Here is a 24113-nt window from a genome sequence, read left to right on the forward strand (position 1 = left end):
GCGCTGTGGCTCAAGTGGTAGAGCACTAGCCTTGAGCTGAGGGACAGCACCCAGGCCCAGAGTTCAAACCCCACGACCGGACCTCCCCACCCCCCAAAAAAAGAAAATTTTGCTAAGGCATGAATTCCTTCATCCTCTTTGGAGCTTGGTACATTTCAGAAGCACATCAAGAAACCAGGAGCAACTTTAGTAAAGGTTTGGCTGCCACATCCTTGATGAAACTTTAGTGCCAAGGTCATTCTGGACCAAAAAAATGAACTAAGTCTCTTCTTCCACTGATAAGGATGCCTTTTCTGTTACAGACATCAAGAGACTTGCAAGGAAACATCTAAGATAGTCATAAACTCTTCCCAATGTCTCTCCCTTTTATGTAGTCAAATGTAATGAAAGCAGAGCACCCTAGCTGCCATTGGGATGGGTTGTGATGTGCTAACAAGACTAGAATACAGTTGGTACAGAGCCTCGGGATGCCTCCAGAGAGAATTATCTATGCAAATTCTTGTAAATGAGTGTCTCAGGTTACATAGGTTGTCACTAAGGAGTCAAGATGATGACTATTTTTTAAAGATTCAAGATCAGTACTCAAACTTGGTATATTCTGCTTTTGCTCATTGGAGCCACAACTCCATCTCAAAGATAATGGCTTTTGGTAGTAACAGTTGAGTTGATGAAAACTCCAGGGCAAAGCTGGTTTTGCAGATTGCCACTGATGATTCTATCACCTCATGGACTTCTTTTGGAAAGGGCAAAAAGAGATAAATGTTAATGTCAATCGGTGTCACCTTCCATGTGGCAAGTGGCTATAGCAATCTTAAAACCTTTGTACAGGCAGTTTCTTTTTTTTTGGGGGGGGGTCCAGTCGTGGGGCCTGAACTCTGGGCCTGGGCGCTGTCCCTCAGCTCTTCAGCTCAACGCTAGCACTCTACCACTTGAGCCACAGCGCCACTTCCAGCTTTTTTCTTTTTGCTTATGTGGTGCTGAGGAAGTGAACCCAGGGCCTCAGGCATTCAAGGCAAGTGCTCTACCACTGAGCCAACTTCCCAGCCCTGTACAGGCAGTTTCTGATGCCCACTGTGTCTTTAACAGGGACTGGGATTGGTTCCAGCATGTATCTGCTTGATATTGGTAGTAGCTTACCAGATCTAAGGATGTGCAGCTTAAAAGTGAGCTTACCAGCATGTTTACCAGTACTGGACAAGCTTTTTTCTCTGGAGTAAGACTCATAGCTGAGCCAGGCAGATATAATGTCGCATCTGCTGTCACACTTGCACTTAATATCATTGCCAGAAGAACCATACTCATGGAGCTGAGAGGTTCTGATGATAATGAAGATGATGATGGGTCCACTTATGTATTAATAATGCACTTTATGTTTTATGTGAGCGATAGAATACAGGAATTATTTAATTGCATCCTTTACTATTACACACATATAAAGCCCCTACTGCAAGAGATTCAAGCCCGATAAGAAGCTATTATTCACCTAGCACATGAGGACCAACATGTGATGGCTTGTATTGGGTAACTCACTGCCCAAGATGCATGTGTTCTCTAGGTATTCTCTGAAAACATGGGTACACAGACTGTTGTTATTGCTTCTACTTCAATGGATTCCAAGGCTACTTATTATGTGATTTCATGACTAAAGTGGCCACACAAAGCTTCCTGACCTAAGTAGAGAGCAGAGGGTCAGTACTTTGCCCATATTGTGTACTCTGGAAAAGGATGGACCATTGCCTAGCAGCCTGTGCTTAGGCTAGTATCAATGTGTAAATACTGTCCTTGTAGCTATTTACTGTAAGTGATTTTTAAATTAAGGAATTTAAAGGGATCGTTTAGCTTCATTATTGCTAGTGTTGCTATGTCTTTTTTAGAGTATGGCTGCATAGATACAGCAATGGGAGGGGATTATACTTAAGGGATTATACTTATCTGGGTTCTTATGGAAAGTATTTGAATATTTGTTTTCTATGGATTTTTATTCACTTTTTTAACATACAACTGAAGTGTCTATTGGCTGCCAAATAAACATTTTGTAGCTCCTATAATGGAAGAGTGGGCCAGAGCTTAGAATTTGCTTTGAAAATAAGTTACCTTGAAGTAACTGGGCAGGGAAATAAATGAAGATTCATTTAAATTTTTTCTCTGACCAATCAGCTAACATTTTATCCAATCTACATCATCATTTGCATTCATGATCTTTCTCTATATATACAAATCTATTTTACTTTTTTACAAGCTGTAAACAATATAATTGCTTATCCCCATATACTTAAACATGTATTTCCTACAGAAAGGCTATTATATAATTATAAATTATATATTTTTATATTATATTATATATTTTTTATTATTATATATATATTTTAGATTATATATTATAATTATATAATCATATAATTATAATAGTTATCAACATCAGCAAACTTAGCACTGATCTGCTTTCTAATTTCTGTTGCATATTCTCTCAAATGCCTAATAATGTCCCCAGGGAGCATTTCTGATGACATATCTCACTGATCAACATAGACAGTATTATTCCCTTGCACTTCCTTTTCTTTTAGTACAATCATCCTCCCCTGCAGACATCCCCTTGATATCTGGTTTCACTATGTATTCTTGAATGGAATGCAGTTCAGGATTCTTCTGTAGTACAGGATGCATAGCTGCTGCTCAAGGTGTATGCTGGATAAGACACCAGACGCTGTCAATGTGATCTCATGAATACTCTGCATTGTGCTGTATTTCTCGCTTCACTTAACTCATGTGTTTTGGCTCACACTATAAGCTGTTCAAATCTCATTTGAGTTCTTTTACCTTCTTGAGCTTTCTGGAATCTGCCCATACAAATAAATGGGTTAGCAAGAGACTTCAGCAGTTAATGTACAGAATTTGGGGGCTGAATTTTTTCTCTGGCTATCTCCATTCTAAGATCTTCCTTCTTTCTAGTGCTTTTTCATTCTCCTGAATTCAGTATTCTACATCTTTAGGCCAGAAAAACTGAATTTTATATGAGAATCTTAACTGCTTCATGGATGCTGACTGCTAAAATTAGTAAAATTAGGAAACCTTAGTCCTCTTTCAGGTACTACTCTCTTCCAGAATTTAGGTACTATCCAATGGTTTTAGGTTGTAGCTGTAAATTTTTTTCATCCAGAGTTTATGGTCAACTGTCAAGGAAGCAGGTCTGACAGCTTAGCCAAATGCTGGTGACATTAATTTTGATCATGTGGTCAAAATATTGCTGAATTTTTTTTCTTTCACTCACTTATTTTCCCATTGTACCTAATAAACAAAGTTTTACCTGATAGAATTAACATTTGCTGATGATTCTTTTGCCATTTCCTTGGAGGTACTAGGGTTTGAACTCAAAAGCTCTACTACCTGATTGTGCTTCTAGCCCTTTTTCCTTCAACTAATTTTCAAATAGGATCTTGCACTTTTGCCCAGGCTGGTCTTGAACTACAACACTCCTACTGAAGCCTTTCTCATAGCTGAAATTACAGACACACCCACTATGGCCCAGCTTATTTGTTAAGATGAGGTCTTGCTAGTTTTTTGCCTGGGCTAGTCTTGAACTTTATTCCCCCCCTCCCCCCCCGCCCTCTTTCTTGCCAGCCATGGAGCCTGAACTCTGGGCCTGAGCGCTGTCCCTCAGCTCTTCAATCAAGGCGAGTGCTCTACCACTTGAGCCACAGCGCCATTTCTAGCCTTTTCTGCTTATGTAGTGCTGAAGGAATCAAACCAGGACCTCATGCATGCAAGACAAGCACTCTACCACTGAGCCACCTTCCCAGCCAATCTTTATCTCTTGAGTAGCTGAGATTATATGAGTATATCACCATGCCTGGTCCTCACTGATGATTTTTGCTTGGGCCATCCTATACTATTACTATTACAAAAATGGCCATTTTCCAAGTCAACATTTGCCAATTGACATTGGGCAGTAAGCAAATTCCTTTTCTCCCCTTCATCATATATATGTGTTCGTTGAATTAGTTGTTTCTATGTAATTGTATTGTCCATTAAAATGCAGTTCATCTGTTTCAACTAGCTCCCTCATCCTGGTTGACTCAGTCTTTTTTTTTTCTTTGCGGGTCCTGGGCTTGAAGTCAGGGACTGGGCACTGTCCCTGAGCTTTTTCAGCTCAAGGCTAACACTCTACCACTTGAGCCACAGCTTAAGTGGAGATAAGAGTCTCACAGACTTCCCTGGCCAGGCTGGCTTCGAACTGCAATCCTCATATCTCAGCCTTCTGAATAGCTAGAATTACAGACATGAGCCACCAGTGCCCAGCTTCAGTCTATTTTTTTTTAAATGTAGATTAATGTCTCTCAAAGCCAAAAATATACCAAGAAGGCATGCTCAGAGTTGTGCCATTCCCTTCACTCTATCTTGTACAGATGATCACTGTACTGTCATGTATCTAAGCCTTCTCTTATGTTTTTCTCAAAGACAGAGATGTACATATTTTTAAAATTTCCTTTCTTATATGCTAGTTGCTAATGTATGTGCCAATATTTTTCACTTATAGTAATCTCCTAAAGACCTCCCTCTATCAGTTCACAGACACTGGATTTTTTTCTTTTTGTAGGTTGTGGGCCTGAACTCTGGGTTTGGGCGCTGTCCCTCAGATCTTCAACTCAAGGCGAGCACTCTACTGCTTGAGCCACAGAGCCAATTCCAGTTTTCTAGTGGTTTATTGGAGATAAGAGTCTCACAGACTTTCCTGCCCAGGCTGGCTTTGAACCATGATCCTCACAGATCTCAGCCTTCAGAGTAGCTAGGATTACAGGTATGAGCCACTGGTGCCCATCTTTGATTTTTTTCTTTAGTCTTTCACAGCTACGTAATAGCCTTTCTATTTATCGCACTGATCTCCACAACTAGAGAATTAAGCAGTTTCTGATACTTTACAATGATAAACAAAACAGCATTGAATAATTGTGTAAATATGTACTTTCACACTGGAAATGTGTTATCAGGGACCTGGGGTAAGTGTGAATATATACGTAGCCCATATATTGCCAAGTCCCTCTGTATGTTTGGTATATCATTTTGCAACTACAGCACACCAGAGTGCCTGGTTTTACCATGCTTTTGTCAACTGAGTATATTGTCAAACTTTTGAGTTTTTGCCTCTCTTGACAAGAAAGAAATAGTATCTCAATGTAATTTTTTTTTTTCAACTTAGGGAATGGGTGTTGTTCTTAAACTTCGTTTGCTCAAGGTTAGCACTCTACCAATTGAGCCACAGCTCTATTTCCAGTCCTTTTTTTTTTTTGGTAGTTTATTAGATATAAGAGGCTCATTGACTTTTCTGTTCTGGCTGACTTCAAACTGTATTGATATTCAGATCTCAGACCTAAGTAGCTAGGATTACTGGCATGAGCCACTGGTACCTGGCTTTCAGTGTAATTTTCACATATATTCCTTTAAATGAAAGGAAACATCTTTGCCTATACTTGTATATTTTCTGTTCATATCTTTACCCAATTTTAGTAGATCAAAGTCTATTCACCTACAGTCCACAGATGAGAACATGAGTAGAATTTAGGAGGTGTCTGTGACTTTAGCTTGCAAAAAAGTTACTTGAACTCAGGGCCTGGGCACTGTCCCTGAGCGATACTTCTGTCTTTATTCTGTTTATGTGGTGCTGAGGAATCAAATCCAGGGCTTCATATATGCTAGGCAAGCACTCCTAAGCCTCATTCCCAGCCCTCTTTTTCTTTTTTAAAACTAATCTCTGATTGAATATTAACCTTTTTTTTTTTTTTGGTCAGTTGTGGAGCTTGAACTCTGAGTTCAACTCTGAGTGCCTGGGCACTACCCCTGAGCTCTTTTTGCTCAAGGCTGGTGTTCTACCACTTTGAGCCACAGTGCCATTTCCAGTTTTCTGGGGGTTAACTGGGGATAAGAGTCTGCCCAGGCTGGCTTTGAAGTGTAATACTCTGATCTCAGTCTCTTGAGTAACTAGGATTACAGGCATGAGCCTCCAGCATCCAGCAAATTTAGCAATTAACTGCCAATAGAAATCAGATAATTTGATACTATTTTCCAGCTATAAACAATCTGAAATTGTTTTCACAAATCATCACATGAAATTAACACACTTGCTGGTACACTGCATTATAGTTTTCCTGTCTGTGAGTACTCTAGTGATAGAGCTAGAGATCTGTCAAATATTCTGCCACCTGATAGTAGGATCTCCCACGGGGGACCAAGATATCTATGCTGCTTTCTGTCTGCAAAATTCCTTGTCAACATATACGAACACAGACTCTATAAATTCCTCTTTAGGTTTTATAACATTCAATTTATTTCCATCACTATGACATCAAAGGTGAATTATGTATCAGAATCCTTTTTTATTTACTATTCACTAAGCCAATATGAATTCATGTGATTTTAACACAAAAAAGTTACTGTGAATAGGATTATAGATAAAAACTGTTTGCAAACTCAGATTGTCCTTGACTTATTTTTCCTAGGAAACAATGGATTTTAAAACATTCAAAAGAAAGCATCTTTTGTTAATCAGGATTCTCTAAAAGAAAGACGCCCAAATCAACTGATGCTCCAATCAGTACATATTTTGTTAAAGACCACCACACAATTGAATACTCTGAAACATTAGCTCTCATACTGATGTTCTAAAAATTAAAATTCAATTCTAACTTGCTTGGGATTTAAATCATCTAATTATTTTACACACTGATAAGGAAGTTATACCTTACTATACTACAAATATGTTCTGTGTTGGTAACTAAATTTCAACACAATTGGTTTTCTCTGTAATCCTATGTACTATACTTTATACATTTACAAATAATATTCTGGTAAAAAGTTTACAGGTTTAGGGCTGTGATGTAGCTCAGTGGCAAAGCGCTTGCCTAACAAGTGCAACCTCCTGGGTTTGATCCCCAATACCAAAAAAGAAAACCCAAAAGAAAAGAAAGAAAAAAGAAAAAGTTTGTAAGTTTTGGATTGGCTCAGCATTAAAACAGGTGAAGAACCTCTACCCTAGCCTCTCAACCAAAGGTAGCAGTTTTAAGACCATTGGGGTTACAGATTAATAAACATTTCCTTGTGCCATGTCAGAACTCACTATGAATGAAATGAGTATTCCCACCACCTTATGCAGACAAATAAAGCCATAAAAACAGATTGAGTTATTCAGTTGTTTGTAACTTTCCAAACTGCAAATTGACTGCCCTGCCCAGAAAGCCTTGAAGTAAGCCACTCACCACTCACCCACCACTCACCATCAGTGGAATGCACATGGGAGCTGCCAATCTGATCCACCAGCAACATGAAAACAAAGCCCAGGACAAGAGACACACCGATGTAGGCATGTAGCTTCGTGTGGTCGTGGCTATGCTCATGTTCATGGACCACTGCTTTGTCTGATGCAAACACATTCTGCGATCCACTGGCTTGGTGGTGTTTCCCTAGAGCAATGAGAAAAATGTCTTTAACAGTTTCCTGTAGAAGCTTCCATTCTGTTGTATCTTAGGCTCTACCTAGTTTGCTGTAAAAATATTTAATTTCTGTACTGTGAGCCAATCAAACTCCTTCAACTTAAAGTTTATGATGGAACAATTCCTGAGTGTCCTCTGTTACTGGCATGTGGACATTTTGACTGCCTAGCATTCTCAAAACCTGGGACATGGAAGCAAATCATCTTTGGGAGTAGTAACATAGTTATAGATAAATTCTCAATCTTTCTTTTCATCTGAGAAAACAAAAGTTATGCCAGTCTCCTCAGAATCTATCTTAGGTCATTTTTATGAGAACAAGCAAATTAAAAGCAGTAACAAAACAATGACAATCTAATGCACCTAATTTTATATGTAGGTTGATAGAAAAAATTGCAAATAAAAATAGAATAAAGGGTGAACAAATGCAGCAATTGTACTTACTGGTTACTATATTGAAAATGAAGTATACAACTGGTAGATAGCGAGGAGAGAGAAAAACTGGGAGAGAGCAAGGGAAAGGGTGACCTTGTCCAAAAAGAAATATACTCTGGGGCTGGGAATGTGCTTAGTGATAGAGTGCTTAGTATGCATGAAGTTCTGAGTTTGATTTCTCAGTACCACATTAAAACAGAAAAATCCAGAAGTGGTGCTGTGGCTCGAGTGGTACAGTGCTAGCCTTGAGCAAAAAGAGCTCAGGGAAAGCATCCAGGCCCTGAGTTCAAGTCCCAGTTCTAACACACACACACACACACACACACACACACAATTTAGCTTCAAAATCTATCAGTTGGAGGCTGGGTGCTGGCGGTTCTTACCTGTAATCTTAGCTACTCAGGAGTCTGAGATCTCAGGATCATGGTTCAAAGTCAGCCTGAGTAGAAAGTCCATGAGACTCTGATCTCCAATTAACCACCAGAAAATTGGAAATGGAGCTATTACTCAAACTGACAGAGCACCAACCAGCCTTGAACAAAAAAGCTTAGTGACAGTGTGGCCAAGCCCTGAGTTCAAGGCCCACAACCAACAAAACAAAAAAAGAAAAATGGAAAGTCGCTAGCAGAAAAACAAAAAGGACAGAGCAGTTAAAGAGGTATATCCTTCAATCTACATTCAGTTCTAGGTATATCAAAATTGTTAGGAGACCAAATTACAGTAAGAGACACCTGTCCTATTCTTCTAGTTTATATTCATGTATTTGATACTTAAATGTTTCAGGGCTGGGAATATGGCTTAGTGGCAGAGGGCTTGCCTAGCATGCATGAAGCCCTGGGTTCGATTCCTCAGTACCATATAAACAGAAAGGCCAGAAGTGGCGCTGAGGCTCACTCAAGTGGTAAAGTGCAAGCCTTGAGCAAAAGAAGCTCAGGGACAATGCTCAGGACCAGAGTTCAAGCCCCAGGACTGGCAATAAATAAACAAACAAACAAATAAATGCTTCAAGGACAAAATCTTTGTCTTTGTTATAGTTCATAGAAGAGGGTAACACAACCATTTCTAATTAAATTAAGCAGTCTGATTAAAGGAGTTACAAAGTCTTTTTTGGGGGGGTGGGTGGGAGTGGGGTGGGCGCTGGTCTTGAGGTTTGAACTCAGGGGCTGGGCCCTGATCCTGACCTTCTTTTTGCTCAAAGATAGTGCTCTACCACGAGAGCCACAGCACCACTTCCGGTTTTTCTCTGAGAAGTTTACTGGAGATAAGAGTCCTCATGGACTTTCCTGCCTGGGCTGGCTTTGAACCTAAATTCTCAGATCTCAGCCTCCTGAGTAGCAAGATTACTGCCTTGAACCACCAGTGCCTGGTTTTGGTGTGCTTTTTTTGGTCCCCAAGGAGTTTTTCCTGTTTTAGGACTTCATACGAATAGGATCAGAAAATTCATTATATTCTTTTGAGCAAGTCTTACTTGGCTTAGCACAATGTTTTCAGATTCATTTATGCTCTGCAAATAAGAGCAGCCCATTTGTTTTTGTTGAGTAATGTTTTACTTTTTGGCTAAAATACAATTTGCTAATCCATTCTAATTTTGACCTATCACAAATAAAGCAGTTATAAACTTTCAGGTCCAAGTCTTCCTGTTGATACATTTTCTTTTCCCTCAGTTAAATACCTAAGAACAGAGTTAATAGTTTCTGTGTATATTGCTAGACATGTTATCCAAAACGGTTATACCATTCATAGACCCAACAGCATTGTGAGTTGCAGTTGCTCTAAAGCATTGTCATTAAATACTGCCAAGGCTTTAAACTTTAACCACTTTTACATATATGATTATGTCATCTGCAAACAGCTAAGTAGAAAGTTTTCTTTCCTAGTTTGCTGAAAATCTTTTCATACATCAGCATTTAACTTTGTCAAATATTTTTCATGTACATGGATATGCAGGCATTATGTAAGAAACATAATGATTTAAACTCCTTTCAATAGTGGCATAGCAGGAGCTGGGAATGTGGCTTAGTGGCAGATTGCTTGCCTAGCATACATGAAGCCTTCAGTGTAGCTCAAGTGGTAGAGTGCTATCCTTGAGCAAAAGAAACTCAGGGACAGTGCCCAGGCCATGAGTTCAAGCCCCAGGACTGGCAAAAAAAAAAAGGGCAAGTAGGTCATAGCAGTATTCGCAAGCCTATTTTCAATTGACTTTACTTCCTCTCACCCCCAGTTGTGGAACTTGAACTCAGGGGCTAGGTGCTGTCCCTGAGCTTTCTTGCTCAAGGCTAGTGTTCTACCACTTTGAGACATAGTGCCACTTTTGTTTTTCTGGTGGTTAACTGGAGATAAGGGTCTCACAGACTTTCCTACATGGGCTGGCTTTGAACTACAATACTCAGATCTCAGCCTTTTTTTTTTTTTAATTTAAATGCCAGTCCTAGTGCTCTACTACTTGAGCCACATGTCCACTTCCTACTTTTTTGGTATTTACTCTCACAGATTTGCCTGCCTGGGCTAGCTTCAAACTGTGATCATCAGATCTCATCCTCCTGAGTAGCTAGGGCCACTGGCTCTTTTAAGGAACCAATTATTTTAAGGAACCTCCATAATGATTTCTATAGAGGTTGCACTAACTTAAATTCTCACGAGGAGTGTATGAGTGTTCCTTTACACACACACACACACACACACACACACACACGCACGCCAACACTTGTTTTCTTTTTCTTTTGTCGGTCATGGGGCCTGAACTCTGGGCCTGGGTGCTGTCCCTGAGCTCTTCAGCTCAAGGCTAGTGCTCTACCACTTGAGCCACAGCACCACTTCCGGCTTTTTCTGCTTATGTGGTACTGAGGAATCTAACCCAGGGTCTCTACCACTGAGCCACCTTCCCAGCTCAACACTTGTTTTCTTAATGAATGCCATTCTGACTGGGGTGAGATGGAATCTTAGTGTAGTTTTGACTTACTAATGATGTTGTACATTTCTTCATGTATCTACTAGCCATTTGTATTTCTTCTCCTAAGAGAAGAAATTTCCTAAGAGCTTTTTGTTCAATTTGCTTACCCACTTATTGAGCATAGTTAGATTATAAGACACCACATTTGAGATGGACTCTCATCTGCCAACACAGACCATTTTACCTCTTTCTGATTTAGATGCCACTTATTAAGTTATTGCCTAATTGCAAGGCCTTCCTTCTGTAAAGCACAACAGAAAAAAAGATACAGATAACTTTTATTGCTAACGAATCTGATAAGTGACATTCTTAAAGTGAAAATTAATGGATTATCTATACTAAACAATTCCTGATAACAGCAGGTTTTGACAATTAAATGTGTTATGAATACAACACAAAGTATGAGTACGTTTATACTTAGATTATGAGCCAGACGAGCACTAAGGAGGCAACTTGCATTCATATTTAGGTCTCTGACCCAATAGTCTGCCTTCTTCAACATGCCAATTTAAAAAAAATCCAAAGAATTATGATGCTTCCATTTTTTATTCTACAGTAAACAAGCAATGCAATGCTCAATAAACTCTGAAGTTCTTATAATTACTTTCTATAGAAAATCTCTACACATTAAAGCTGATTATCTAATTTGTGATTTTAAGAGGTATAATTATAGACAAGTATGTTAAATTCCTTTTCACATTAATTAGTATTTAATAATGCATATTAAAACATCTGAGAAAAATCTGTTAATTATTGTAATTCAAGGCTCACAGATGAGTGAAATCATAGGCTATAGTAACATACAAACAATCTCTTTACATGAAATATAGCAAAAGGTTGGCTTGATCTATAATGAAGAATTCACTGGTGTATTAAAATTCTGCTTTTGAAAAAGAATGGTGGAGATACCTAGTACTGACCAAGATGGAATGTGCTCATCTTATCCTCAATTACCCACAAATTACTACAACAAAACACACCTTAAAAAACCACTGGAGAGGGGGGAGGGGGGAGTCTGGGAAGGGATGTGAAGGTTAAACAAAGGAGGAGGATGCAATGCTTGGTAAGAAATGTACGCATTATCCTGCCCATGTAATTGTAACCCCTCTGTACAGTATGTTCACAAATAAAATAAAATTAAATAAAAAAAAAACCACTGGAGGACTACAGAGTAAAACGTGTGCAGGGTGCCACTGGCTCTCACCTGTAATCCTAGCTGCTTAGGAGGCTGAGATCTGGAGAATCACAGCTCAAAGTCAGCCTGGGCAAAGTCCTTAGGAACCTATCTCAATTAACCACCAAAATGTCAGACTAGAGATGTGGCTCAAGTGGAAGAATGCCTGCTACGAGCAAGAAATCTAAGACACAATTCAAGATCCTACATTCAACCCTCCATTCCAATACCCCTGCCCAAAAAACTGCCACATTCAAGCACAGAAAAAAACTTCAAAGGAAACAGGAGTTACTGAGAGGTACTAGACTAGAGGAACTGTACTACTTGTTTTCTTTTTTCTCCTTTTTTTTTCTTTCCCTATGTTGTAGCCCAGTTACAGATCTGATTAGCAGCAAAACACAGGTGGTTAAAAAAAGGGGGGGGGGGACTGGGAAGGTGGCTCAGTGGTAAAGTGTTTGCCTTGCATGCATGAGGCCCTGGGTTCATTTCCTCAGCACCACATAAGCAAAAAGAAAAAAGCCAGAAATGGTGCTGTGGCTCAAGTGGTAGAGCGCTAGCCTTGAGCTGAAGAGCTGAGGAACAGTGTCCAGGCCCAGAGTTCAGGCCTCATGACCGGACCCAAACAAACAAACAAACAACCTGTCACCAAAAACAACAACAACAACAAAACACTTTTTAGGCCAGAGCAGCTAGAAGAAGGAACTGTAGTGATATAGAAGGGAAATCTGGCTGTTCTGTGTTCTGTTCTGCTTTATTACCTTTACTTTGTCTGAGAGTAGCTGAAGCCACTAGCTCTGCAGTGGTAGCACAGAGAACAAAAACTCCTAGAGAAACCTTTCTGACCAGAGGACTGAGAAAGGGGAGCCTAGGGTCCAAGTGTATGGGATACTGAGGAGGAAAGGATCAAGTGCTGAGTCAGGGATCCCTCTAATCCTGTGCACTAATGGCACAAATCCCAGGCTCATCCTTGTACTCTGCACGAACAGGAAACATTAAAAGGGGCAACACAAAATCTTCGAAAATCAACTAAAACCAGAACTATCTCCCTAAAAAAGGCAAGACACAATTTGTAGTCCTAATCTAAATAGGTTAACTGTCTCCTCAAACAAACTAAATTATTCTCTAGAGGACTTGATGGGATCCAGAGTCTCCAATTAGAATGTTCTAAATGTTTTAAGACATAACTCAAAGTTACTCTTCATACATAGGAAAAATTGAGCAATTAACAAAGGAAAAGACAATTACATCCAAAGATAACTGATACTGGAAAATCTGAGGACACCCAAAGCTATCCAGTTGTAGCTAGTATAACTATAGAGGACACACATCAAATGCATGGATGTCCTCAACAGAGAAACCAAAACAGTAAAAAGGAACCATGCAGAAATTTTACAACAGAGAAACATAGTATCTGAAGAAACAAATTCATTAGATTTATAGCAAAATGAAGGTAAGAGTTAAGACTCTTTCTCAGAGTTAGGGAGCATCAAATGAGATCAATAGCTTACAAGGCCTAAAAGATAATAGCTCTTGTAGACTCCTGGGTTAATAAACACAGCAATCAAAAGGCAAAAGATGGTTAAACTGGATTTTTTAAAAATTATCAAATTATATGTTGTCTGTAAGAAGTCCCCCTTTCAGTATGAGGAATAACACAGGTAGGCTAAAAGTGAAAGGATGGGAAAAGCTATACTATGAAATACAGTAACACATCGATTGAAAGAAAACTAGATGGCTAAATTAAGCTAAAATAGACTTCACAACAAGGAACATTACCAGGAAAAATGATTATTACATAATAATTAAAATGGTCAACTGACCAAAAAGGAATAGCAATCCCAAATGTATATATACTTAACCTGATAGAAATGGACAGAGGAACAGACAAATCCACAATAAAAGAGACTTCAATATTTCTATCTCATCAATGTATAGAATGAGCAGAAAATCAGCAAAGATCTGGAAGACCAATATTACCACAGTGATCCTAAAGATCATGATACCAGGTATTAACAAAATGCATATGAAACATCTAACAAGATAAATCATATTCTACACCATTAAAGAACACTTAAACCAGGTGTAGCAGCTCATGCCTGTAAACTTATCTACTTGAGATTAAAAAAGTGAAGGACTGTAAAGTAATACAATTCCCATCTCAACCAAAAGCTGGTCAGGGTGGTATGTACCTGTTATCCCAGCTACATGGGAAGCATAAATAGAAGGATCATGCATGCTCCTGGCAGATCTAGGCAAAAGTATAAGACCCTATTCAAAAATAATTAAGGTAAAAAAGGTCTGGAGATGTGGTTCAAGTGGCAGAGTACATGCTTAGCATGCAGAGTTTAACCCTTTTTTTTGGGGGGGGGGTTCCGGTCATGGGGCCGGAACTCTGGGCCTGGACGCTGTCCCTGAGCTCTTCAGCTCAAGGCTAGCACTCTACCACTTGAGCCACAGTGCCACTTCCGGCTTTTTTCTTATGTGGTGCTGAGGAATCAAACCCAGGGCCTCGAGCATACAAGGCAAATGCTCTACCACTGAGCCACCTTCACAGCCCCAGAGTTTAACCCTTGTACCAACCAACCAGTCAACCAACTACAAACAAACCTTTAAAACTTGCAAGTATTCAAGGGCAGGGTGTATTGTTCAAGTGGTAGAACACCTGCTTAGCAAGAGTTAGGCCCCAAATTCAAACTCCAGTCTGACCTCTGCAAAATAAAATTTCTAGGTATTCAAATCATACTAAGTATGTTCTCCAACTAAAATGAAATTAAACTAGAAATTGGTAACAAAAAGAACAGAGGACACAGCCCAAATATTTGAAAACTAAGCAACAAACTTCTAAATAACATATAGAGTCCAGGAATATAGACTATTGGTAGAGCACTTGTCTAGTATGTACAAGCCCTAGTTTAATCCTCAGTACCATGAGCAAACAAACAAACAAACATAGGTAAAAAAGGAAGTTGCAAGAAAGTACAAAATATTTTGGACTCCATGAAACACAATGAAGCACAGTATGAAAATAAAAACATAGCACATTCTTTGAGAGACATAAACTTTCAAAGCTATTTGAGATAAACCATAGGTTTGTTAAAAGTTACCATTAGAAAAACCACAGACCAATATGCCTTATGAATAGAGAAGGAACACAAAAATCCTTAACAGCTAACAAACTGTGTCCAACCATCTATATAATATAAAAATATATAAAATATATGTAGTAACTAAAGAGAGGAGGTATATTTGTCTAACCCAACATGTAAAAATCAATCACTGCAGACTGAATCATCCAAGGAAATTTAATATCCACTTAAGATAAACACTCTCAGCAAACAAAAGCTTCCTTCATCTGAAAAGGGGAATCTGTAAACCACCCACAGCTAACATCAAGCTTAATCATGAAAGATTGAATGAGAGCAGGGAATACTTGCCTTCATTTCTAATCAGCCTCACTCTATATGGTCCATGGAGGACAAAAAGGAAAGGAAAAAACAGGCAGATTTGAAAGGAAAGCATCCAGCTGCTGAAATTCACAGATCATGTGATTGTTATATAGCAAATCCAAAGAAATCTATTCAATAACCTATAATAAAATGAATTTAGTAAATTTCTATTTACTAAAATATTAAAAATGGAAAAATTTTGAAGTACTGTTTACTATTTCAATACAACAAATATAATAAATAAAATGTGCACATACGCTAAAAATTTTAACACTAAGGTAAGGTAAGGTAAATTTAGCACTAAGGTAAGAAATCAAAGATGACCTAAATAAATAGAGAAACATCTTTTTATTTTCTTTTTTTCTTTTGCGGGGGGAGGGGGAGGGGTCTGGTCATGGGCCTGAACTCTGGGCCTGGGCGCTGTCCCTCAGCTCTTCAGCTCAAGGCTAGTGCTCTACCACTTGAGTCCCTGAGCTATTCTGCACAAGTGAAGAATTAAGAGCACAAAATGCTCTACCTCTTCGAGCCACAGCCCTGCTTCTAGTTTTCAGGTAATTGGAGATAAGTCTCTCATGAGTATAAGCATCCAGCTGGAAAACTTTATTTTTTAAGATGTTGACTCTATCTCAAATTAATAAATCCAACTTAGTCTCAAACAGAATCCCAGTACAAGCCAGGCATGATGATTCATACAAATCAGTAATACCAGCATTTGGGAGGCTGATGCAGGATGAGCTTGAGTTCAAAACCATCTTGGGCTATAGCAAGATCCTGTCTCAAAGTAAGTCCCCATCCCCCCCCCCAAAAAAAAAAAAAACTCCAGCCAGACGCTGGTGGATCATGCCTGTAATCCTAGCTACTCAAGAGGATGAGATCTGAGAATCACGGTTCAAAGCCAGTCTGGGCAGGAAAGTCCCTGAGACTCTTATCTCCAGAAAAGAAGCACAGAGAAGTAGCACTGTGGCTCAAAGTGGTAGAAAATTAGCCATGTGTGTGTGTGTGTGTGTGTGTGTGTGTGTGTGCATGCGCACACGCACACATGCATGCACACCAGTACTAGGGATTGAACTCAAGAGTCTTGTACTCTTGCTAAGCTTTTTTGCTCATGACTAGAACTCTACTACTGGAGGCACACCTCTAGCTTGGCTTTTTACTATTATTTGGAAATGGAATCTTTCTGACTTTTTTGTCTAGGCTAACTTCAAACTGTGATCCTCTATAGTTTTCAGCTTTTTGAATAGTTAGGATTTTCCCTCTACTACTAACGACATGTTCAATGTCAAAAATGTCAAAAGCTATTTCTTCTTTTGCCTGTGGTGGCTCATTACTGTACTCTAAATACAAAGAGGACAGTCAAGAAGATTTCAAGTTTGAGGCTACCGTGGGCTACTTAGTGAGTTTAAATACAGTCTAGGTACATAGTGACACTATGTCTCAAAAAATACAAGAACTCTTTTCAAAGTAGAAAAAAAAAATACATTCTCCTGCCAAACCTCCAAGTCAGTAACATATCTCATATAAAGCTCTTCTCTTTCTCACCTTCCAGGATATCTTCATAAAGTGCATGCACTCCTTCAGGCACAATGACTGCCAGCGCAGTGCCACAGAGAAGGCCAGCACCCAAAACGGTCACCAGCTTCAGTCGCTCCTACAAAGAAACAAAAGAAACCCTGAAAAGACTAACCAATGAATGGGGAACAGTTTCTGAAGCAGTAAACATGAAAAAATGGCCAGCCTCATACAGACTGCATGGGAAGCTGAGGCGGGATTATCTGGGCCCAGAGACTCAAGACCAGTCTAGGTAACCTATCAATACCACTGTCTTAAGAAAAATAAAGAGTAGACTAACAATGATGTAGATTGAAATCTGCTATCTATGAAAGGGAAAGATGACTAGCTTTGCCTTGCCCTGGAAAGAATTGTGAACTGCTACAACTTACCTGGTGAACAATTTGTAATTTAGACTTAATACTCAAAAAGCATGAATTCTTGCTGGGCACTGGCGGCTCATGCTTGACATCCTAGCTACTCAGGAGGCTGAGATCTGAGGATCCCAGACTCAAAGCCAGCCCGAGCAATAAAGTCTCTTATCTCCAGTTAACTACCAGAAAATCAGAAGTGGGCTGTGGCTCAAGTGGTACAGTGCTTGCCTTGAGCTGAAGAGTGGGGGGACAGTGCCCAGGCCCAGAGTTCAAGACCCATGACCGCCCCCCAAAAAAGTGAATTCTTGTTCAACTCTCCCTTTCTTCTCCTTTCCCTTCACATTTCTCATTTCTTCCATATAAAATAAAAAATAAATTCTCTAATCTAGAAATTTTACTTCTAGAAATTTATCCTAAAAAAGAAAGAATTAAGCAGAGATGACCATGGCACTTATTATGAGTGCAAACCTAATTCATCTAATGTCCAAGAGAGGAGACTATTTAAATAAATGGTACTACTTCATCACAGAACCACAGCACTTAGCCATGAAAGTTATCATATAGCACAACCTCTACTCTTGGATATACTCATGCTGCACCACTGTGAGGAAAACCTGATAAAACAATATATATTCATAATCACATAGCTATAAAAGTATGCACAAAGCAGAACACATTTGACTTCATAAACTATAAACATAATATGCAGTAGAGTTATAATATTTAATTAACAAAACAGTTTATCTACAATGAATGTGTTATGAAAAAATGCAGTTAGATGTTAATACTAGCCAGTTGTGGTGGCAAACACCTGTAAACAGGTGGCAGAGGCAAAAAGAATTCTAGTTGAACGCCAGCCCAAAGTCAGCAAGGGACCAAGCACTGTATCAGAACGTGTGGTGTATGTGCATGCGCACACGCACGTGAGACATTCCTGGGGCTTGAACTCAAGGCTGGGCACTGTCCTTGAACGTCCTTTGCTCAAGGCTAGCACTTCAGGACTTCATATATATTAGGCAAGCACTCTACCACAAAGCCACATTCCCAGCCCACCAGAATTTATTTATTTATTTTTAAAGCAATAGTATCTATGACCCAGCCATACCACTCCAGGCATCTACCCAGATTCTCACTATCCAGTATACCATAAGGAGGACACTTGCACATCCACATTCATTGCTGCACTATTCCTAACAGCCAAGTTGTGGAAACAGCCCAGATGGCCTACATTAGATGAGTGAATCTAAAAGATGTGGTACTTATACACAATGGAATTTTACAGTAATTAGACATAATAATATTGTCATTTGCATGGAAATTGATGGACCTAGAACAAATCATGTAAAATGAGGTAAGACATACTCAGAAAGACAAATGGTGCATGTTTTCTCTCATATGCAGAAACTAGAAGTAAAATACACTGGGATATGATAAATTATACAGAACTCCAGACATTCACACACAGTGAGACGAAAAGAGGATACACCTAGGGGAGGAACACAAAGGCATAATGCCTATGTGCCCCTGATCATATAAAATAATATTTATCAAAATGAACTCCAGGAAATGGAAACAAGAGGTTTTTGTTCATTTGTTCTTTTTTTCTTTCTTTCTTTTTTTTTGGCCAGTCCTGCAGCTTGATCTCTGGGCCTGGACACTATTCCTGAGCATCTTTTGCTCAAGACTAGCACACTATCACTGCCAGCTTTTTCTGCGATTAACTGGAGATAAAGAGTCTCATGGACTTTTTTGCCCTGGCTTCAAACTACAATCATAAGTAGCTAGAATTACTGGCACAAGCCACTGGTGCCAGGCTTTTCTATTCATCTTGTTTATTCACTGTCTTTGGGAGGGGGAAGGGAGCACAGAAATTGAGGAACAAGGGACGAACAAACGTAGCAGTGGTACTCACTAGACATTATGTTGAAAATGAGCTATACAACATGTGTGTGGGGATGGGAGGGAAAAACTAGGAGCAGACAAAGGAAGTGATGACATCGTCCAAAAAGAAATGTATTCAATACCTGACTTATGAAACTAATCCCTCTGTGCATGCTCTTTATAATAACAATAAAAAATTTAAGCAATAGTAAAATTATTCTATCGGTTGGATATCGGTGCTACCACAAAACAAAATGAACAAACACAGTAATTACATGTTATATATAACAATGTTTCAATAATATAATAGTATATTATGGGTTTTCAATTTGTTTCCTTGATGAAGATACTAAAATTAAGCTATCTTCCCTCTGATAATATACTGAACTCCCAACTGTAAGGCAGGGATGCTTAATTAGCTTATCTATTTATTTTGGCCTTTGGTGGTACTGGGGTTTGAACTCAGAACCTTGCATTTCTACACAAGCACTTGACCACATCCTCAACCCTTTGCACTCTGGTTATTTTTCAGACAAGGTCTTAAATGATTTGCACTGAGATATTTCCTATCTCTGCCTTTAGTATGTTAGGATTATAGACATGTACCACACCCATCTTGTTGATTATTAACTTTTTGCCTACACTGGCCTCAAACATGATCTCCCAAATATCTGCTTCCCAAGTAGCTGGGATTATATGCGTGCATCACACCACACCTAACCCTGTTTTTAACTTCAGTAATGGAGCTTGAACTCAGGACATGTGCTTGGCTAGGCAGGCACTCTACCATATAAGCCATGATTCTACCCCTTTTTTCTTTAGGTTTTTGTTTTGACTTTTTTAAGAAAGAAGCTCATGATTATGCCGGGACTGGCATAAATTGTATGTAACCCCCTTTACATTTGCACATAGATAGGATGACAGGTGCATGTCACCAAGGCCAAGTAAGTTTTGTTGTTGGCGGTAGTGGTTTTGTTTTTGTTTTGACATGAAGTCTGCAAACTTTTTGGCCTGAACTGGCCTCAAACCATAATCTGCTGGATCTTTACCCTCTGAGTAGTTAGAATTACAGGCATGAGCCATCATGCCTGACCCTGGTTTGTTTTGAGACAGGGTTTCAAAGATGTACTTTCTTTGCCTTACCATTAAATAGCCTCACCATAGGGTCTCGACAAATTACTTCTGATCCTTGGCTTCTGATTCTTCTAATTTCTTCCAGTTTTTTGTTGTTGTTGTTGTTTTTTAATGGCCATTCATGGGGCTCGAACTTTGGACCTAGGTGCTGTCCCTCAGCTCTTCAGCTTAAGGAGAGCACTCTACCACTTAAGCCACAGCCCCACTTCCAGTTTTCTGGTTAACTGGAGATAAGAGTCTCATGGACTTTCCTGCCCCAGCTGGCTTTGAACTGTGATCCTCAGATCTCAGCCTCCGGAGTAGCTAAGATTATAGGCGTGAGCCACTGGCACCGGGCTTCACATAGATTTTTATGGTAACTCTATGATAGTTCATTTATTTTCATTTTTACGCCAGTACTGGGGCTTGGACTCAGGCCTCATGCTCTGACTTAGCTTTCTTTTCTTTCTTTCTTTTTTTTTTTGGGTCCGGTCATGGGGCCTGAACTCTGGACCTGGGCGCTGTCCCTCAGCTCTTCAGCTCAAGGCTAGCGCTCTACCACTTGAGCCACAGCGCCACTTCCGGCTTTTTTCTTTTTGCTTATGTGGTGCTGAGGAATCGAACCCAGGGCATTCAAGGCAAGCGCTCTACCACTGAGCCACCTTCCCAGCCCCTGACTTAGCTTTCTTGCTCAAGGCTGGCACTCTACCATTTGAGCTACACCTCCACTTCCAGATTTTTGCTGGTTAACTGAAGACAAAAGTCTCTAGGATTTGTCTGCCTGGGCTGGCTTCAACCAGATCTCAGCCTTCTGAGTTGTAGGATTATAGGTATGAGCCACTGGCACCCAGCTTGATAGCTCATTTCTTTCTCTCCTTTTTTTTTTAGACAGAGAGCACTCTTAATGAATCCAAGGGCTGACTGGCAAGTCAAGCTAATGACTTAGGCATGATTAGACCCAACATATCTATTTTCCCTACCAGCATTCCAAGATAATGTCTATCAAATAGCATGACATATACTATCTGTTATATAAAATTTACCTCTGAAAAAAGGTGACAGCCACACAAACTCTTAAGACAGCGTGAATTAGCAACATCCTTAGCAAAGCCAAGAAGAAAACCAAAGCTTGCTGTTGACCGTTTTAAAGATATATAACAAAGTTGAGGAGAAATGAGAATATATAGGGAATGTTTCATCAAGTTTTACTTCTTTGGTGTAAAGGATTATTTTTTTTTGTCAGTCATGAGGCTTGAACACTGCGCCTGGGCTCTTCAGCTCAAGACTAGTGCTCTCCCACTTGAGCCATAGCACCACTTCCAGTTTTCTGGTGGTTAATTGGAGAAAAGAATTTCACAGACTTTCCTGCCCAGGCTGGCTTTGAACCATGAGTCTCAGATCTCAGCCTCCTGAGTAGCTAGAATTACAGGCATGGGCCACCGGCACCTGGCAAGGATTATTCTTTATTCTAACATTATCTTATCTACTTTTTGGTGTTAACAGACCTGTTTTTAAAAAGAAACAATGGGGGTTGCGTATCCTAAACTCAGCCAACAACAAATGCTGGTGGAGTTGTAGAGAAAGAGAAACCCTACTGCGTTGCTGGTGGGGAACCCTGTTGCATTGCTTTCCACTTTGCAAAGCAGACTGGAGGTACCTCAGAAAGCTAAATATAGACCTCAGCCATAGACCCAGCTAAACATAGACCCAGCCATACCACTCCTAGGCATCTACCCTGAGCAACAGGAACCAAGACACAAGGACACATGCACATCCATGATCACTGCAGCACTGTTCACAATAGCCAAGATATAGAAACAAATCAGATCATTAGATGAATGGAGCAAAAAATTGTGGTACCTATATATAATGGAATATTATACAGTAATTAGAAGGGACAAAATAATGGCATTTGAAAGGAAATGGATGGAACTAGAACAAATCAGTTTAAGGTAAGCCAAAATCAGAGACAAACGGCACATGGTCTCCATGATATGTGGATATTAAATTCAAAATGCAAGGAGATATGAAAAAGTAAACAGGACTCAAGAAACAAAGGACCTCTACTTAATTTGTTGTATCATGTCTAAATGACTCCATGTTCTTGACCACATATATACCATATATATGGTGTATATATATATATATATATTTATATATGTGTGTGTGTGCACATCTGAAAGAAGAGGAGGGCACATTATCAGAGGGAAACTGGGAAATATACAACAAGGGCCCATCAGTTGCACTGGACATTGATGAAAACTAAGCAACTCAAGGGCAGCAACAGGAGGGAATAAGAGGGAAAGAGGGAACAGCTTACACTAAGCAAAAGGAAAGAAATGTACATATCACCCAATGTGGAAGAAATAGTTGTACTGTCAAAGCTCATAGACCTTTATAAACCATAAAATAACTTTGTGAAGGTTAAAATGTTTTTGACTTTAACTAAGTATCACTATCCCACAATACTGTGAAATTTGTGAAAAGTATGTAATCACTTAATCTCAATTTAAAAAATTAATTAAGGAAAGAAATAATGGGGGCTGGATAGGTGGTTCAAGTGTAAAGCACCTGCCTGTCTAGCAAGTATGAAGCCCTGAGTTAAAACCCCACTACTGCCAAAAGATTATTAAGAAAAAAAAAAGAACAGTGATAATAGTTTGTTTTCCTTTTTTAGTGTCCATACTTAATGCAATTAAAGGTAGGAAATCCTGTGTCAATTTTCTGCAATTTCAAAATTAATAATGATTTGTGAAATTCAAAAACCTAGAAAACTCTAAAAGCGAACCCCAGGTTATAATGCCATTAAAAACTCAGAAACAAAGCTTCTGAGTTTGTAGGAAGAGATAGATAATCAAGGCAAACAAGTACATCATCTAACATTTTTTTCCCTTCAAAAAAGTCAGCATGACATAAAATTACTGTATTATGTTCTCAATTCAGTTTGAAGTTTAGTACATCAAATGAAGTTCAACTTCCACTATATTTACTGTGTGTCTGTTTTCTCCAAAACTGTGTTGTATGTGTGTTTTGTATGTGTTTACCTATGCCCAAACTGGGGCTTCAAACTCAGGGCCTTATGCTTTCCCTCAGCTTTCTCCCTCAAGGCTGGCATTCTACCACTGAGCCACAACTCCACTTTCAGCTGTTTGCTGGTTAACCAGAAATAAGAGTCTCATAGATTTTCCTGCTTGGGCTGGCTTCAAACAGGGATTATCAGATCTCAACTTTCTGAGTAGATAGGAGCTACGAGCCTCCAGTGCCTGGCTGACAATTTTTTTTTTCATTTTTTTATTGCTTAGTTTTCAATTTATAAGGTAGTATCTGGCACATAAAAGATTTCCCTAAGCACTTAAAGAAAGAATAAAGGGGCTGGAGGTATGACTCAGGTGATAGAGCAACCACAAAGCAAGCAAACCAAGTGAGCATGAGGCCCTGAGTCTAAACTCAGCACCAAGAAAAAAAGAGAAAAAATTAAAGACTGAATTAAAACCCAGTATCTCAGAAGACACTGAAGATGTAGGAGCTGCCACTTCTGGGCCTGATATTAACAGATTTATGAATAAAGTGGAGACAGTTCTAACATAGTCCTCATAAGTATAATTATATCAAGATATTTTTAGTTGATTCCAAACTTACGACTTGGCCCATGGTGTATATATATATATGTTCAGGAAAAAAACATAATCAGATACACCACAGGAAATGTAAAGC

General features: G+C 39.3%; 1 protein-coding gene across 2 annotated transcripts in view; it reads right to left on the bottom strand.

Annotated features, from left to right (window-relative positions):
* Slc39a9 (solute carrier family 39, member 9) overlaps window positions 1-24113 on the bottom strand; it is a 49342-nt gene that overhangs the window by 12695 nt on the left and 12534 nt on the right. For both annotated transcript variants that reach the window (XR_001175067.1, XM_013016340.1), the window contains exons 2-3: window positions 17023-17131; window positions 7266-7451 (exon numbers count right to left, since the gene is read on the bottom strand). Coding sequence is in view for 1 of the 2 variants with exons in the window: in XM_013016340.1 (XP_012871794.1) it covers window positions 7266-7451; window positions 17023-17131 (295 nt within the window). In the remaining variant the exon portion in view is untranslated. The remainder of the gene's footprint in view (window positions 1-7265; window positions 7452-17022; window positions 17132-24113) is intronic.

This window comes from Dipodomys ordii, unplaced genomic scaffold (assembly GCF_000151885.1).
Source record: "Dipodomys ordii isolate 6190 unplaced genomic scaffold, Dord_2.0 Scaffold2, whole genome shotgun sequence".
NCBI lineage: Eukaryota > Metazoa > Chordata > Mammalia > Rodentia > Heteromyidae > Dipodomys > Dipodomys ordii.